This window comes from Limulus polyphemus, unplaced genomic scaffold (genome assembly GCF_000517525.1).
Source record: "Limulus polyphemus unplaced genomic scaffold, Limulus_polyphemus-2.1.2 Scaffold0, whole genome shotgun sequence".
NCBI lineage: Eukaryota > Metazoa > Arthropoda > Merostomata > Xiphosura > Limulidae > Limulus > Limulus polyphemus.
Window position 1 is genome coordinate 3,106,232 of NW_013665610.1, and position 16,985 is coordinate 3,123,216.

Genomic DNA, 16,985 nt, shown 5'->3' on the forward strand with positions numbered 1-16,985 from the left:
GGGAGAAACATTGGAAATATTCCATGTACACGTAAAATTTCTGCATACTGTGTTTTAAAGCAATGACACCAGTTTAGTGCATCTCGTACAACCTTTCTTATATATATATAGCAACAGTTTCATTTTTAAAGTTCGTTCCTACAAGTTTTTTTAACAGGAGAACTAAGTACATAAATGTATTTTTACCTACGTATTCATTGTATCTTAACGTAACATGTTACATTTGTTCACTGGTCTACGAAATGATGTAAAAGCCCGATATACGTTCTACTAAACATACAAACAAAATAAGCTCTAGTCAAAGATTTTACAGAGTAAATTTCATGCAAATATTGTATTCTGAGTGAACCTTAGAAAACATTATGCAAATTTTAAAACTATTTGGTTTGAAAATATAGAACGATTTTAAGCTTCAATGGCTTAACTTCAAAAATATAAAAGATAAGTGATGTACAGAGTGTATGTGGATAGAAAAATTAAAAAAAAACTCTCACAGGCAGACCAAAAACCGTCACGAAGAACATCTAAACGTTTTGTACGTTTTATCGCGTCTAAAGCCTCCCTCAATTCTATGTATATATTGTGTGTGATATGAATAATTATAGAAAACAGATAAGTAGATAAATAGATAGATACATTCATGACTCATACAACTAAACAGAGTTCCACGTGAACGGTGTGCCTTTTCAAAACCAAGATATCATACACATTTTCATAATATCACGTGGATTTTCTCGTTTACTTGCAGGAAACTTTAGAATTTAGAAGATAATTCATTTGAAGTAACAATACGGCTAATCCTCCGCAGAGTTACAGGATAACATATCTTTAAATAATCAATCTAGAATCGCAGAAACTTTTCACTCGCTTTACCAGTTATAGAAATAATCACTGGATTGTGTACTTGTCGTACGCGGTAATAATCTTCATCAAATGATCATTTGTTTAAAATTACTATTCGCATGTTACGTATTTACTATAGCGTTACAAATTTTGTGTTTATTAAATTTCAAACCAGTGTTCAGGTATTTACTAAATGTCAAACCCGTGTTTAGGTATTTATTAAGTTTCAAACCTGTGTTCAGGTGTTTACTAAATGTCAAACCTGCTTTCAGGTGTTTACTAACTATCAAACCTATGTTCAGGTATTTACTAAATTTCAAACCCGTATTCAGGTATTTACTAAATGCCAAACCTATGTTCAGGTATTTACTGAATGTCAAACCTGTGTTCAGTTATTTACTAAATGTCAAACTCGTGTTCAGGTATTTACTAAATGTAAAACTAGTGTTCAGGTATTTACTAAATGTCAAACCCATGTTAAAGTGTTAATTAAATGTCAAACCCGTGTTTAGGTATTTACTAAATGTCAAACCCATGTTAAGGTGTTAAGTAAATGTCAAACCCGTGTTTAGGTATTTAGTAAATGTGAAACCCGTGTTTAGGTATTTACTAAATGTGAAACCCGTGTTTAGGTATTTACTAAATGTCAAACCCGTGTTTAGGTATTTACTAAATGTCAAAACCCGTGTTCAAGGAATTTTGTAAATGTCTAGACAAATTGTACAATAACAAAAAGATAATCGTGTTTTACTATTTGTCAAGTATATACCTAGACAAATAATCATTAGCTTAAAGTTACTATTCGCCTGTGACGTACACTAGAATAATCATCTGAAGTGGCCCCGTACAGATTCATAAGATCGCTTACTACAAACGATTTCATTGACAAGATGGGACACTTGGTAATGTATACACTGCTCCTGGTGTGATGTTTAACAATTCGTAATTACAGAGGACACTTTCCGCTCACTTTGTACGCTGTAGTGTTTATAGCTCATATTAATTAATGTGTAGAGTTTCAGAACACGAATATTAGCATCATGTAATCAGGATTTTGGGCGTATACGGTGTTAGGTTTACAAGCTACCAAGCTCGTTTCATTTTATTTCAATTAATCTCGTGATATTCTTTTTTTCTATTTTTTATTTGAAGCTTACGTGTGTTTGAATAATATTTATGCCTCTTATTGACTTATTGCTGGGGTGGTACTTGTGATTGCATGATATATCTATGCATTTCACTTCAGTTTTTACTTTCTCTGGTTCTTAAACGTTTACTTCAGGATCGTATAGTTTGTGCTCTTTATTTTAATCTAACTCTTTTAATTAGTCTATGCCACAAACTAATTGTTCAAGATTTCATCGTCTCGAAAGGTAGCTGACATCCAGGCTCGAACCTAAGCAACTGCACTGACCAGCAGCTGGTAATTTCCATAGGAAGTTAATGACGTCACGATATCACAAGAATAAAATGGCTGACAATCATTTTGCAGAAGTGCATTGTAAGTAGTATTGAAGAAGCAAGAGAAAGCAACTTTTCACTGCAGGAGTTAGATCGACATTGAAGATAGACCGAGAGATTTTCAATAATTTGTGTGCTTACAATATTTTTACATATACTGATTCAAACATAAATGTATAATAAATTATTTTAGATCTCAAGAACGAATGTTTTCCTTCACTATTTGTGTTACTGTGTTGGCGCAAAGACAGCGCTAACCTGGACAACATCTAACATTTGAGAGATCTGCTGACATTTTCTTCATTTGTAAGTTACTCTACAATTATGCCACGTACAATATAATATATACAGAAAAAGTGTTAGGAAAAAATTCAATGAATGGTTCGTTACGTTTTAGATAAAATTGTATTCTGTTAACTTATTAAATCTTTAAATAGATTCGCTAGGTGTACTTTCAAGACTTTTATTACATACAATTATTATGAACAAGTTACACTATGATATAATATTCATGTTCAACTTCTTAAAGAAAAGTTACAGAGACGTATTAGTCTGAAAACAGATGTTGTGAAATGTGAATTTATTAATTTTAGTATTAGAAGTTTTAAAACAGGTAACATAGGAAAAGATGAAGTTATGATTATGCATAACCGACACCCATTGTCGTGTTAATCAAATAAGACGCTTTGCTGTCTTTGTTTATGAAAGCAGTCTGAAATTGAGAGGTGAGTTTGAGATTCGTTTGTATATTAATACTTGTTTAGAGATGAAAACATTTCCCTGTGAATATAGAGTTTGAATGTTACGATGATGTATGAAGATGGATGATATTGACAACGTTACAGACACGTTAATTTCGACGACAGGTTTTTGGAGAATGAATGAGGGCTTAGAAACGTCTAGAGTTGCAGGGGATGGTTCTCGAGGTTGTTTTCGCTGGCAGGCAAATTTAGCGTATGAGTTAACCTTTCCATGTTGATTGGAGGCTGGAGAAATGCGCCTGTTTACCCTTTTTATAATACCCTCTTTATAGAGAGCGAAAGTATGACTGACACTCATTCTCAAGTTAAATAGTGAGTTCCATACACACATACATATTGCATGCGTACAGAATAGAACTTTTAACACGAATTGCGTTTTGAAGCTTGTTACTTTTGTTACGTATTGCGAATTTGAGATAGTCCGAAGCCGATATTTTAGTTAATCTACGTTATTTGCCAACAAGATTGACACACACCGTCTTCGTTTTTCACACAAATACATTTTAATATATATATATATACAACAGCACAATTTACAACAACAATTATTACGAATAGTTACCACAAGCAAAGTTTTATAAAAAAAATATTTCACTAACTTACAAACAACACAAGATCTTCTTTCTAGTTCAGAGTCTCCTTGATATCCAGCGAGTTAACTTGAAGTCGATGTACGTACAATTGCCGAGAAGCTAGCTAGCTTTGTCATACACTGAATTGTTGGACCATAGAAGTAAGATAATATTTTCATAAAGCTACTAATGTCCGATGAGAATTCAGCAATACTTTCGAAAAGATACTAACATCCGATGAGAATCCACTGACGTTCGAAATTTATAACTGTTCCTGGTCAAGTGTCGTAAATTTTCCGGTTGATAAAGTTTAGCAAAATCACGATTTATAGCGTACACGGTTATAGCAGGTTCCTAGCAGACTTACTAAGCTTTCTTCTTTGGCGCGTCGCATTGACTACTTTTATAGGCACAGGAAATGTGTTCTCGAAAATTCCGACAACAATACTGAGTTATATTTAACTGGTTACGGAAGTGGATACATTGTCGATTCTTACGTTCACGAATATTCTACAACCTTGGAGAATTCGCAGTACGTAACTAACACTGTAAGATAGGTACGTTTTTAAATATAAACTCAATTCATACAAACGTTGACATTAAAATAAATATATAACAAATTCGTTACACGCAATACATATCTAACACTGTAAGCTACACATACTCTTAAATGCACATTTTATCTAAACAACGTTCATATTAAAATAAATACATAATGAAAAATTCGTTACATTTTTCAGCAACTTTTGACATTATACACATTAAAACATCACTTTGCGTTTCGATACAAAATTATATAGAAAGTATTTGGTTTGTTTGTTCTTAAGCACAAACTTACAAAATGGGCTGTCTGTGCTATACCCATCGAGGATATCGAAACCCGATTTTTAGCGTCATAAGCCTAATATACCGTTGGCCCACTGGAAGAAGGGAATCATAAAAAGTAAGCATCTTTGAAAATTATATTTTTCACGATCCACTGGAAAAGGATATTGTTGAATCAAAAGTATAATTCCCAGTCTAGAAAGCAAGAAATAAGAATATAATAAGTAAACTTATTTATTTATCAAACTAAAACGATTGTGATCGAAATGGGGATCTAACAGTGACAGTATTGTTACGTATTAGAATTTCAAATGGTCTGAAACCGAGCTAAATGATATTTTAAATTTAGTAGTTAAATTATACTTTGGATTTACTAGTTAAGCAAAAGCCGATAAATAGTCAGTTTATGATATTTGTCTTCTTTTTTAATACAAATACGTTTTAATATACACACAACAATACAATTTACAATAACAGTTATTACAAACAATGATTTATAAACAAAAGTTTCACAAACTTACAAGCAATAGAAAGTCTTCTTTCTAGTCCGGAACTTCTTCTATATCTTATCGAGGGTTCACGATGAGCGAGTTAATTACGAGCTGACGTAGGTATAATTCACTTAACAGGGAGCTAGCTAGCTTTGACCTTCGTTATTTACCAGCCACACACGCTGACTTTTCCACCATGACGTTATGTAATGTTTTTGTAAAAATACTAATTTCCAATGAGAATCCACTGAAGTTGAATGATTTGTAATGTTCGAACTTTGTAAATGCTCCTTGTCAAATATCTGAAATTTTCCGATTGTTAAGCGTTATAACAATCATAGTTATAGCTTCCGAAGTTTATAGCACACTGACTATAATAGATACTACTTTTTAGCGCGTCGCGTTGGTTATATTTATAGGCGTGTGGTGGCTTTCTAGAAAATTCAGATTACATAACAATACAAAGCTACATTTAAGCGTTTACGTCCACACATATTGTTGATTCTTACTCTCGAGAATCTTCTACAACTTTGGAGAATAGGCATGAGTATCGCAATACATATTTAACACCATAAGCTATGTATATTTCGCAATACATATTTAACACTATAAGCTATGTATGTCTCTAAATATAAATTTAATCTAAACAAACGTCGATAGTAAAATAAATATATAATAATAAATCCGTCACAATACGTATTGATCGGTAACTCGCACACTATAGAGGTAATAAAAATCATTCAAATGCAAAAGGTCTCTCCAATAAAGCGAAATTCTAACATTCTAAGGCCAAAGAAAAAAACGACAGCTGTAATATTCGGTTCCAGTCACAAGTACGTCATTCTTAAGTACAGTTTCAGTCACAAGTACGTGATTCTTAAATATATTAACATCGAAAAAAATATAAAAAAAAGACAAAACATACTTTATCTCTGCCACGTCTATAGATAAACAATTCTCCTACAGCCTTGTTTATTCTTAGACACACCGTAAAAAACAAAAAACAAGTGTTTTAGTATTTCATTACTTATCTAAAACTTGAAACTAGCAAACTCTGGGAAGTTTGTAACGAAATATCCTTTCTTATTGGTGGTATAAAATTCTCAACTCACACGTACTTGTATAACATAGCGCATTTATAGACTAAACAAAGGTTATATAGCGTGTCTTACATATGTGCTCACTGGAGTTAAAAGATTAAACATTTACAAATCTTCAACGTTTCTATTGATACTTTGTTCATAAAACGTTTTTTTTTTCTTTCTTATGATTAAAATTGTTTTATTTTTTACGTAAAACAGCCCCCTCCAGATGGCTCAGCGGTAAGTCTGAGGGCATATAACTAAAAAACTTGGGTTTCGATACCCGCGGTAGGTAAATCACAGATAGTACAACAAACAAACAAACAAAAAATAAAGAATGGCCAATTCTTGAAATAAATTTATAAACACAAATAAGAAAAAAAAACGTTACTAAAGATACAGATACAGCCCCGACAGACTTGTTTTATCAATTAGACCTAATGTTTCGTAACACCTTTTCACTTAAGGACACTTTCTACGTTTCTACCACTTTAAAGAATTGTCATTCAAAGGTAATTCTCATTCTAATCAACTTTTACCCAATTTTAAAGTTTTATCCTAGGAATGTTTAAATGAACTACACCATCTATTAGTTTTTACAATATTACTTTGATGTTAGAAACCTTCATTGCGGTATTCGCTGATTATTTACATTAAACGCAATATTTTGAAGATATTTTTTATTTCTTATGTCTAGGTAAAATATATATTGTATTAAGGAAATGTCTAAATTTTCTTTCTTTGTAAAAAAATATTAACTTTTTTTTCAATCTAAATTATAGCAGAAACTTCCCTAACTAAATCATATGTAGAATAGATGCAATTGAAAATCCAGGATAAAAATTAAAGGATTTCAGCGATTCAAAAATATAAGAATGGTTTAGTAGAATATTTCATGATTTAACGCTCAGATCTATATTTCCTAAAAAGCAGTTCAGTTGATCTTTCACACATCTTCCTGCTTTTGAACAAAAACACTGATGTATCTCGTAATCAGTAAAGGTTGTAATATCTTGTGTCGCCGTTACTCGTGTGAGTTCGTGTTTGCACATTTCCTTTCTCAAGACTCCTTGGCCACGAAGGGGCTTATATGCAATAGTTTTGGCTTAAGCTCTAGCTAGATCTAGTTATATTAAGATAAGATTTAGTTTGTTGTTGTTGGGTTACTTTCAAATGTAATAAAAATAAATATGGTTAATTTGAAGGATGAAAGTGTGGTAAATCCTGCTGCACTAACTTTTAACTTATACCTCACTTATTATAGTTAAAAAAATAGTAATCTTTGGTGCCCATTTTCAATTTTTGAAGGTTCTTGTTAAAATATAAAATGCTTATTTTCAAACCACAGCATTGTGTAAACCTATCCACATGTGTCTCTTCATTTGTCTTGATCCCTGTCAATGAATATTCTTAACGAAACAAAAAAATCATATCTTTTGATGCAAATCACCTTTTTCTGAACAAAACTCATTTTTCCGAAAGTTTCTCTTTATGGTGGGTCCTCCTATAGCTCGGCGGTAAGTCTGCAAACTAACACCGCTAAAAACCGTGTTTCGACATCGTGGTGGATACAGCACAGATAGCATATTGTGTAGCTTTATGCTTAATAACAAATAAACCGTTTATGATGAACTATTTTTCTTTCTTAATCCTAACGCTGTTGCTGGTCCCTTCATCAAATCGAATGATGTGTTCGTTAACAGTTTGTTAAACAGGTATTTATCTCCGTTGCGATGGTATTACTGTAACGTCTACGTGCTACAGTTTCCTAACGGGTTGGGCCGGGCGTGGCCGAGAAATTAGCTTACCCGGACTATAAATCAGAGGATTCGTGGTTTACGAACCTGACATGATGTGTACGTGTATGATAAAAGAGGTTTAATTCATTAAATTCAATTAATAGAATATATGATAAACGCATACATATAAATATACTAAAGTATGCGATATGAGAAATTGGAAACTTGCGTTGATGGTGGGAAAATACAAATATATTTTACGATTATTCTTGTTATATTGAATATTTGCATATCACACGAATGGCTCGTATTTCTCTTATCATACATTTTAGTATACATGCGATAGTCTGAGCTGCTACAAAAGTTCTTACTAAGATTAGTGTTAACTCTATAGAACAGTGAGTAGGATGTTAACCTTTCATGCAAGAAATCCTGGGTTTAATTCTCAGCCGCTGACATGCCAAAAATTAATTGTCACTGTAGTCTAGTGTAAAACAATTCTTCACGTATACTTTTGATAGAATGTATAAAACAAATGCTAATAAGATCTAAACTTTAGGGACTCTGTAAATGTCATAACATATGAAACAAAAGTGTTTTAAATTCTTATTGCAAAGTTATATCCATTTTTGATGAGTAAACGCAGAAAAAAATTAGATGGGTGAGATAGAAATGCCATTCAAAATTTAATATACTGAAGCATATCTTACACTAGTAAAGAGCAGCTATGACATACCTATGTAAACCCCAATCTATATTAGTAGATAAAAATTACTTTACACAACTTACACTGGTAAAGAGCAGCCATGACATACCTTCATAAATCCCAATCTATATTAGTAGATAAAAATTACTTTACATAACTTACACTGGTAAAGAGCAGCCATGACATACCTTCATAAATCCCAATCTATATTAGTAGATAAAAATTACTTTACATAACTTACACTGGTAAAGATCAGCTATGACATACCTATGTAAACCCCAATCTATATTAGTAGACAAAACTTACTTTACATAACTTACAGTGGTAAAGAGCAGCCATGACATATCTATGTAAACCCCAATCTATATTAGTAGACAAAAATTACTTTACATAACTTACACTGGTAAAGAGCAGCCATGACATACCTTCATAAACCCCAATCTATATTAGTAGATAAAAATTACTTTACATAACTTACACTGGTAAAGAGCAGCCATGACATACCTTCATAAACCCCAATCTATATTTGTAGATAAGATTTTTGGCATTTTCTATAACGCTTACAGTTCTACTTCTGTGTTCTGACACGATTACTTCCGCCTATCAGGTTTTTCTTTTTCTGTTGAATTTATTGCTATACAGTGTTATAATAAGGTTGATTCTGTCAGTGCCTATCAGCAATTAAATATAACTTAAAAACAAGCAACAATTCTCTAGTAACAAAGATTTTGTAACGTTATGATGTGCTACTGATACCAGCTGCGCAGTGAATGAATAAATGTCTTATTATTGTTCAAGCATATGAACTAACTTCTTAAGCATGCGCAGAAATGGCATAATGTATGATACTTGGTATGTATTATCTAATCAAAAACAAAGGTGCTGCCAAAAAAGGATTGAGCGTGCGATTTGAAGGAATGAAATTAAAATTGGTTAGATATCATGACTTTTTGTCAACACACACCAACAAACCACAGCAAGTAAGAATGTGACACTCTATAGTAACTAACATTAGCTTTAGGATCACAACCCTATAATTTGGAATGGACCTATACTTTATAAAACGAACCAGAGTCTTTAAAGTATATGGTGTTATATTTTCCTCTCTAAAATAATGTCACTAGCTTCCCTTATAGTAACACCATAAAAACTAAATTAATAGTTTCTTGTCATCACCTGCATGTATTCGGTACAGTCGTATCAAGCATCATTATTTACGCTATTTGCTTAAGTTAATATCACGTGACGCTAAACTCTCTTTAATTAACATAATTTCATAAAATTTAGTAAATTTATGCTGAAAAGTTGGCAGTTAAGAACTAATAATAACCGTTCACTTGTATGATTATTTTAAAAACTTTAGTTAGGAACTGTTAATCTTGGCCTGACTTATACTTTTATATCTGCACGTCCTTTCACCCTATAGTTTTGCTGCTCTAAATCAGCCGTCTTTAATCCAAATGACAAAAAAACTAAAAAGGTCTACCCTTACTCTTAAGTGAAGCTGTAGTAAACCATTCAGACCGATAGCTTACGTGACTTTTTGCGTAGGCGTGCACAAATATTTTTGGTCAAAATTGAGCGATTTTTGTTGAATAACTTTGCTCATGTAGCTTATACTTAGACCAAATTTGACACCTAATTGTAGGTTGTAAAGATCAGTGTATCAAATCTGAAAATAATCCATATGTTTTTCTATCAAATAAAGTGCCCATGCTTTTGGTGCGACGAAAAAAAAGGAATACTTTCAATCAAAATTTGAGCTTTTATATCTCGTGTATTTCTTAATGGATAGCCTTAAAATCTGGTATGTGAAGTAAGGGTCCAGTAGAGTACATCCGCTGAAAATATGTGATAGTTTTGTTAACAGAATCCGAGCTTCAGAAAGTGGAAAAATGCTAAACTATTACTCCTGTTAATAACACACAGTGTGTCCTGCAAGTTGTTTTGGCCGCACGACACACTATCGTTTGTTTTGGTTCAACTACTGCTGTGACTAACGTTTGTGGTTTCAGCCATCGGTGTCATAGTGCAAAGTATCATAAGGTGATTTGTGTAGTAAATTACTCTAAAGTTTATGTAAGAATAGAATATATGAAACAACACCCATTTTAAAAACAGTGCTTTAGTTGCAAATCTAAAAAAAAGGGAGAGAGAGAGAGATCTAATTACTTGAGAAAATACGAAAACACGTTGAAAGAAAATTATGGTAATTTTAACTAGAACATTTAATAAACTGCATATAAGGAGAAGAATTAGTCTTATCTTGAGCTTTATCGTCATGCTATATTAGTATATCTTTCAAAACCTTGCAAACAACATTCTATTGAAATTTAATTGATGCTGTATTTGATTGTTGAAGTGAATACGTTATTACTAGCATGTTGAGAGAAAATAGAGGAAATAACTCAATTATTCTACGTTACGCAGTAACCTAGACAATACTGGCTTATAAAAGTTTTAAACGGGGACATTCATATTAAAACTAGCGTATAAAATAACGAGGTAAGTACTGCCACTCCCACATTATAGTATACCCTAATCTCACATTTCATAGCTAACTGAAATATATATAATTATTTTTATTTTGTGAAATCAAGCTTGACCAAGAAAGATGCAGAAAAGTGCAGTCGAGGCAATTAAACGTCAGTAACTTCCTTTGTGAGCCAATCAAAATTAAGATCATTCATGAACTGAATGCGTGGCGTATTCATAGAATAATTATTGGTAAAAATCAGTTAGATTAACAACTTCTAATATATCGAAACGTCAGTGCGTTTTGGTAACACTACGTTCCAATACTGGCTTTTATGTCCTGTTGCTTAGCAACAAAAGTATAGCCTAATATTAAATAATTTAAAACGACACTTGTTTAAAACATCTATTTACAATTAAAAGGAATACAACGTTAAAATCTTACATAATAAATAGTCATTAAAAACAGGAACTTGCCCTAAAATGACTCTACATATGTTTCGGTGTGGTGTTGTTAGTCTGTGTACTGAAAGTATAAATTGAAATGTATAGACAACAAAATTGGAAAAAATATTTGTTTATTTCTTAATTTAGAGTCTCTGTTGATTGAAGAGGTTTGTTTTTCTATTAAAAACGTTGGTGATATAACAGAAAATAGCTTAATTCAGCAACGATTAAGTTTAAAATTGAATTCATTTTTTTTTTACTTTCATGATCCTACACTACGTTTTTACTTTAGGCTTATTATAGCAACAGTCACTACACTTATAAGGTTTCATGGCACCCCTCTCACGGCTCCCTTGCAACCCTGTCACTAAAATCGTAATGGGCAGACAGTAATCGAACTATTCGAGTTGGTGTTTTGTTTGTTTGCTTCCCAATTTCGAGTAAACATACACAAAAGCTTTCTGTGTATAATTTTGAACTGATAGACTAGAGGGAAAGCAGCTACTCAGTAGCACCCTGTTGTTGAACTACGCTTGTCTGATCCAGTTCTTAGATTTGACCGTCTCTTTTATATTGCACCCACGTCCCCTTATTACGGAACGCTTTTTTTTTCTTCTTTTTTTTTTTGCGGTAACACATTGAGAACCGTGAATCCTTAGATTCATAATCTGTGCCTGCTAGTAATCGGCCAAACAGATTGGAGTTAAAGGTTCTTTTGGATATTAGCAAAGCTACCCAAGGTCTATCTGCACTGGATGCCCCTAATTGTGAAGTAATAGACTAGAGAGAGAGAGAGCTAGTCAACAGCACTCACCGCCAACTCTTGGGCTATTCTAGTTGAATAGTGGGATTTGCAGTCACTCTTATATCAAATCCACATTGAAATACTTTGTAGCTAGGATACTTAAGATCGAAAAAAAGTAAAACTGTTTACCCTGTAACTATTATTATCAAAAATCCTGTTATAAATGAATAATTTGTCAAGTTTTAGTCATATATTTATGTAGGTGTGAAATCCTTGCACATAAATTAATTTTAGTTTGTTTCCGAAAATGTGAGAGAGTTGTTTAGTATTTCATATCTGAGGGATCTACCTACGGAATAAGTGGTAATATATACGGTGGAAAGGAACCAAGAAAGCCGGCTCTTCAGAAATGCGGTGCTGTAAGAGTGTGTGAAGAACCATGTAGTCGCGAGGGACGATGTTTCCATTCTGTTTTACTGTCTTGTTTATTTGCAACAAATGTTGTGAAGCTAACGCCAGGTACGTAATGAAACGTATACTTTGTTTAGTACCACTCACGTATGGAATACATTTTTTCATGGAGAAACACACGTATGTTGGTATAATATAAAGTATGAAATTTGTAATGAAACTTGACAAAATTCATAACACCAAACCTAATCATACTATTCAAACTTCACGTGCCTTCCCAATGGCTTCCCGGTAAGTTTGAAGGCTTATGCCAATAAAACTCGGATTTCGATATTCGTGGTAGGCATAGCATAGATAGCCATTTGTGTTTAACAATAGATAAACAAACCTGACGTGACAAAAACCTAATCCTAATGAGAGTATAGTCAAGTCTAACGTAATCAGGTTTATCAAACATAGCACAAGCAAACCTAGCCAGACTTCCAAGATTTTAACCAAATCAAGCCTAGCAATGTAAACCGCTAGAGGTGATATAATAGTGTGGTTTGTTTGTAGTTAAGCACAAAGCTACACAATGGGCTATCTGTGATCTGCCCAGCACGGGTATCGAAACCCGGATTCTAGCTTTGTAAATCCGCAGAAATACCGCTGTGGCACGGGGGGGGGCGAATAACACAATAAATGTAATTGTACATTAATATTTATCACAACCTTCCCACAATGCTATACTTCCAATCTGAGGGGCATAAGCTCTTAGAAGACAATAATCCATAATCTATGTCACACTTATTGTACGAAATCGGTATGAAGAACATGACATATAATCCATTCGTGGCCCTTGACAAATCACAACCATCGTATCCCAATCCAGTTGAACATTTATAATCTTCTGCCTATATCTATGAAGAAATTGTAGACAATAATCGTCATAAAATGGGCTTCATCAAAAAAAGACATCTGGCAGCAAAACGTGCTCCAACTCAATGTCTACTAAGTTGGCTGATTACTGTAGGTTGACACACTTGAAATATTTGCTTTCTGAAAATATCGCCATCCCTTAGATACATATTGCAATACCTAACTGGAATTGCATTGTTTATTTTTAATAGAAGGTAGACTTATGCAAACTAGAAACTGGAAAGAAAAGAAAAATATTAAACTCTTATAATACTTTTATCAGATAATTATTTTGTCCTGTTAATTTGTTGAAAACAACAACTTATGTCTTCCTACTATTTATCATATTAGTTTTAGAATAAAGGCATGAGCCTTCTCCTTCGTTCTATGCTTAGTAGTTTCAAACATTTAGTTCCAACATGGGAGACCCCCCCCCCCCAGTGGCACAGCAGTATGTCTGCGGACTTACAACACTAGAAACTGGGTTTAGATACCCGTGCTGGGCAGAACACAGAGAACCCATTGTGTAGCTTTGTGCTTAACTTCAAACAAACAAACAAACCAACATGGCAGAACACAGAACGAGTCACTTAATTTAAAGAACCATAATTTTTATAACACCGTGACCATTTCAGTAGAAAAGCACAGCATCTTATCTTGTTTTTCACTTCCGTTTGACAGATAACTGGAGAGACGGGATATCTCCAACGTTCTTTGGGGCTACTACCCCAGTTATCTTTCTGAAATTATATTATTTGCCGTGTTCTGCGAGGAGTATACTTTCTCTTATCTGTTTGTGGCGCCCCCCAGTGGCACAACGGTATGTCTGAGGACTTACAACACTAGAAACTGGGTTTAGATACCCGTGCTGGGCAGAGCACAGATAGCCCATTGTGTAGCTCTGTGCTTAATTACAAACAAACGAATTGTTTATGGCGTATTGCGTGAATTTCGTTTTACTGCTATTCTGTTTTACGGTGCTGAATTTTACGCTCATTCGCAAATGATTATCATCTATGTATTTAACTGTTTTTGTATATACCTACTTATATGCATACACAACTATTGTTAACGTAATCAAACTTTCCCTTACTGTAAATGCATCAAATATGTAAATACCTATATGTACAAAAACGTGGGTACGTTTCAAACGTATGCCTTTTGTCTATTTTAGTCTCAACTATTAAATACAACATCGAGAATGCATATTTTTGAATTTCATTCCTTTGAAATATAAGTTTATCAAGTTAGAATTATGTAGAACTAACCTCTATGATTTGGACCAAAGCTAAGCGCATTAGTTTGTGATGGATAAAACTACATTCGTTTCAGATTTTTAGGTTATATATGTATTCGAATGTTTATTACCAGAAATTAATCCGTCTGAGATTTTCTCTATATTTTGACAACCTCTTAAAGATCTTTCGAATGTCGGTACATATATACTGTTTCTTTCCCTTTCTCTGAATTGTACTTGTTACAAATTTTTGCCACAGTAGCATAATTTTTCACTTTATAAATTTTTATGAATATTAAAATACCGTACCAGACTAACTTTTATGAAGATAGATCTAAATGTTTCCAAGTTAAGAAACTGAACTTTCACCACCTTGCTCCGCAGTGGCTCAGCGGCAAGTCTGAAGGTTTATAACGTTGAAAACCAGGTTTCGATACCCGTGGTGGGCACAGCACAGATTGTCCACTATATAGCTTCGTGCATAACTACAAACAAACAGAATTCGCCACATTACTTCGTCACGCCCACTGGTGTCATCAGATCGTTACATATCAATGAGTCTCTTTATGTGAGTTCAAGTATAACAAGTGCAAGTAACTGGAAACTTTCAGTTTATGTAAAATACATATAGATGTCTTTTCTATTTCTTATATGTATATGAAAGAAACAAAATTTCTATAGATGCAATAAACGAGAAATGTTTTTAGTCAAGTAATAATGAAAAACAACTTAACACTATTAATTTTACAATTTCGAGGCTCTGAACTTCTTGACGACTTCTGTGTTTTTACAGATGTCGAGGCATCAAATATTTGGACATCTTACCACAGACTAGTGTTATTGTATGCTTTCACAACGAAGCTTGGAGTGTCCTTTTGCGGACAGTTCACAGTATCCTCGACAGATCACCTCAACACCTAATCAAGGAAGTTATTCTGGTAGATGACTTTTCTGACCAACGTAAGTTAGATAGAAATTTATAAATATTAATATATTTTTAAAAAAATTGAGTTAAGATACTATAGAACTGGTGATTTATTAAAGGCTTAGATTACGTAAGCCTTTTTCAGAGTAACTGTGACTTGAAAAAATGGTAATAAATAAACACTTCTAGAATTTACAGTAGTCGTTTATCTAATCACAATAAGGTTTAACTCCCATTTTTACTACGTTATTCTAAAACTTGCGTTTTATTTCTTTTTCAGAATGTCAAAATCATGGTTATCAGTTGATTTACATCTCAAAATCTTAGATATGTTTTCCTGTATCTATGAGGCGTGAAATAAGTAATTATTGCCATACAATCCACGTAAAATAATCGGAATTGAAATATGTGAAGAGAGTCGGGCGTGGTCTATTAGTTATCTTTCTAGGCTGCGAATCGGAAGGTCCGATGTTTGTACTCACGATACGCCGCCGAACACGCCTTGCACTCGCTATTCGGTAAAAAGTAGCCTTATGTGCGACGGTACAGCTAAGTGTTTGCCCTCCTTCTGGTTTGCAGCTTAATATTAGGAAAGGCAATGTCTGAACTTTGGGTTTTTCTGGTCTGACGTTTAGCCCATGTATGGCACGTTCCGTTTATGTCGAAAATACCTTAAGAATGTATATACGTAGATGATGATTTTGTTTGTTATTTATCTTAGGTTTACAAATAGGACAGAACAATTAATTAATTTTAAACGTACCAAATTCTTTTTATTGACTCAACGCATAATGAACATAGGATTTAAGTGACTGGCACTTAATAACAAAAGCGTATTTCAAAATCTTCAGTGGCTCTATTATTCATTACAAAAACATAAAATTTAAAATATTAATAATTCTGATTTTGGCCGTCTTGGCTTGTCGATCTTATGATGTTGTTGACATTGACATAACTGGTGGTTTCATGGATGTAGATTGAATCACAATTTGCTAGGTTAGAACATCATCATCGGCATATACGACTCCATAGAGATGGTAAAGACTTTAATCTTGTCAACATATTTTGTTAACTTATTCATTGATAACAAGTACAGTACTATTCCTCAAATATCCTTATTGCAAACATACGAGTATTCAATTACAATGTTAAACTGAGCGTTTGCCCTTATCTTCATTGATATATTTTTGGAAAAGTTCCGAGCTTTTCACTTTGATAGCCTTAAATTTACCCAAAAAATTGTTTTCTGGCAGGAATGCCTGATGCTTAGATCAACAGCAGAGGCCCGGCATGGCCAGGTGGATAGGGCGCTCGACTCGCAATCTGTGGGTCTCGGGTTCGAATCCCGTCCCACCAAACATACTCGCC

General features: G+C 33.4%; 1 protein-coding gene across 1 annotated transcript in view; it reads left to right on the forward strand.

The window, feature by feature from the left end:
* LOC106466743 (putative polypeptide N-acetylgalactosaminyltransferase 9) overlaps nucleotides 1-16,985 on the forward strand; it is a 115,366-nt gene that overhangs the window by 62,044 nt on the left and 36,337 nt on the right. The window contains exon 3 of the mRNA XM_022382044.1: nucleotides 15,486-15,652. Coding sequence (XP_022237752.1) covers nucleotides 15,486-15,652 — 167 coding nt within the window. The remainder of the gene's footprint in view (nucleotides 1-15,485; nucleotides 15,653-16,985) is intronic.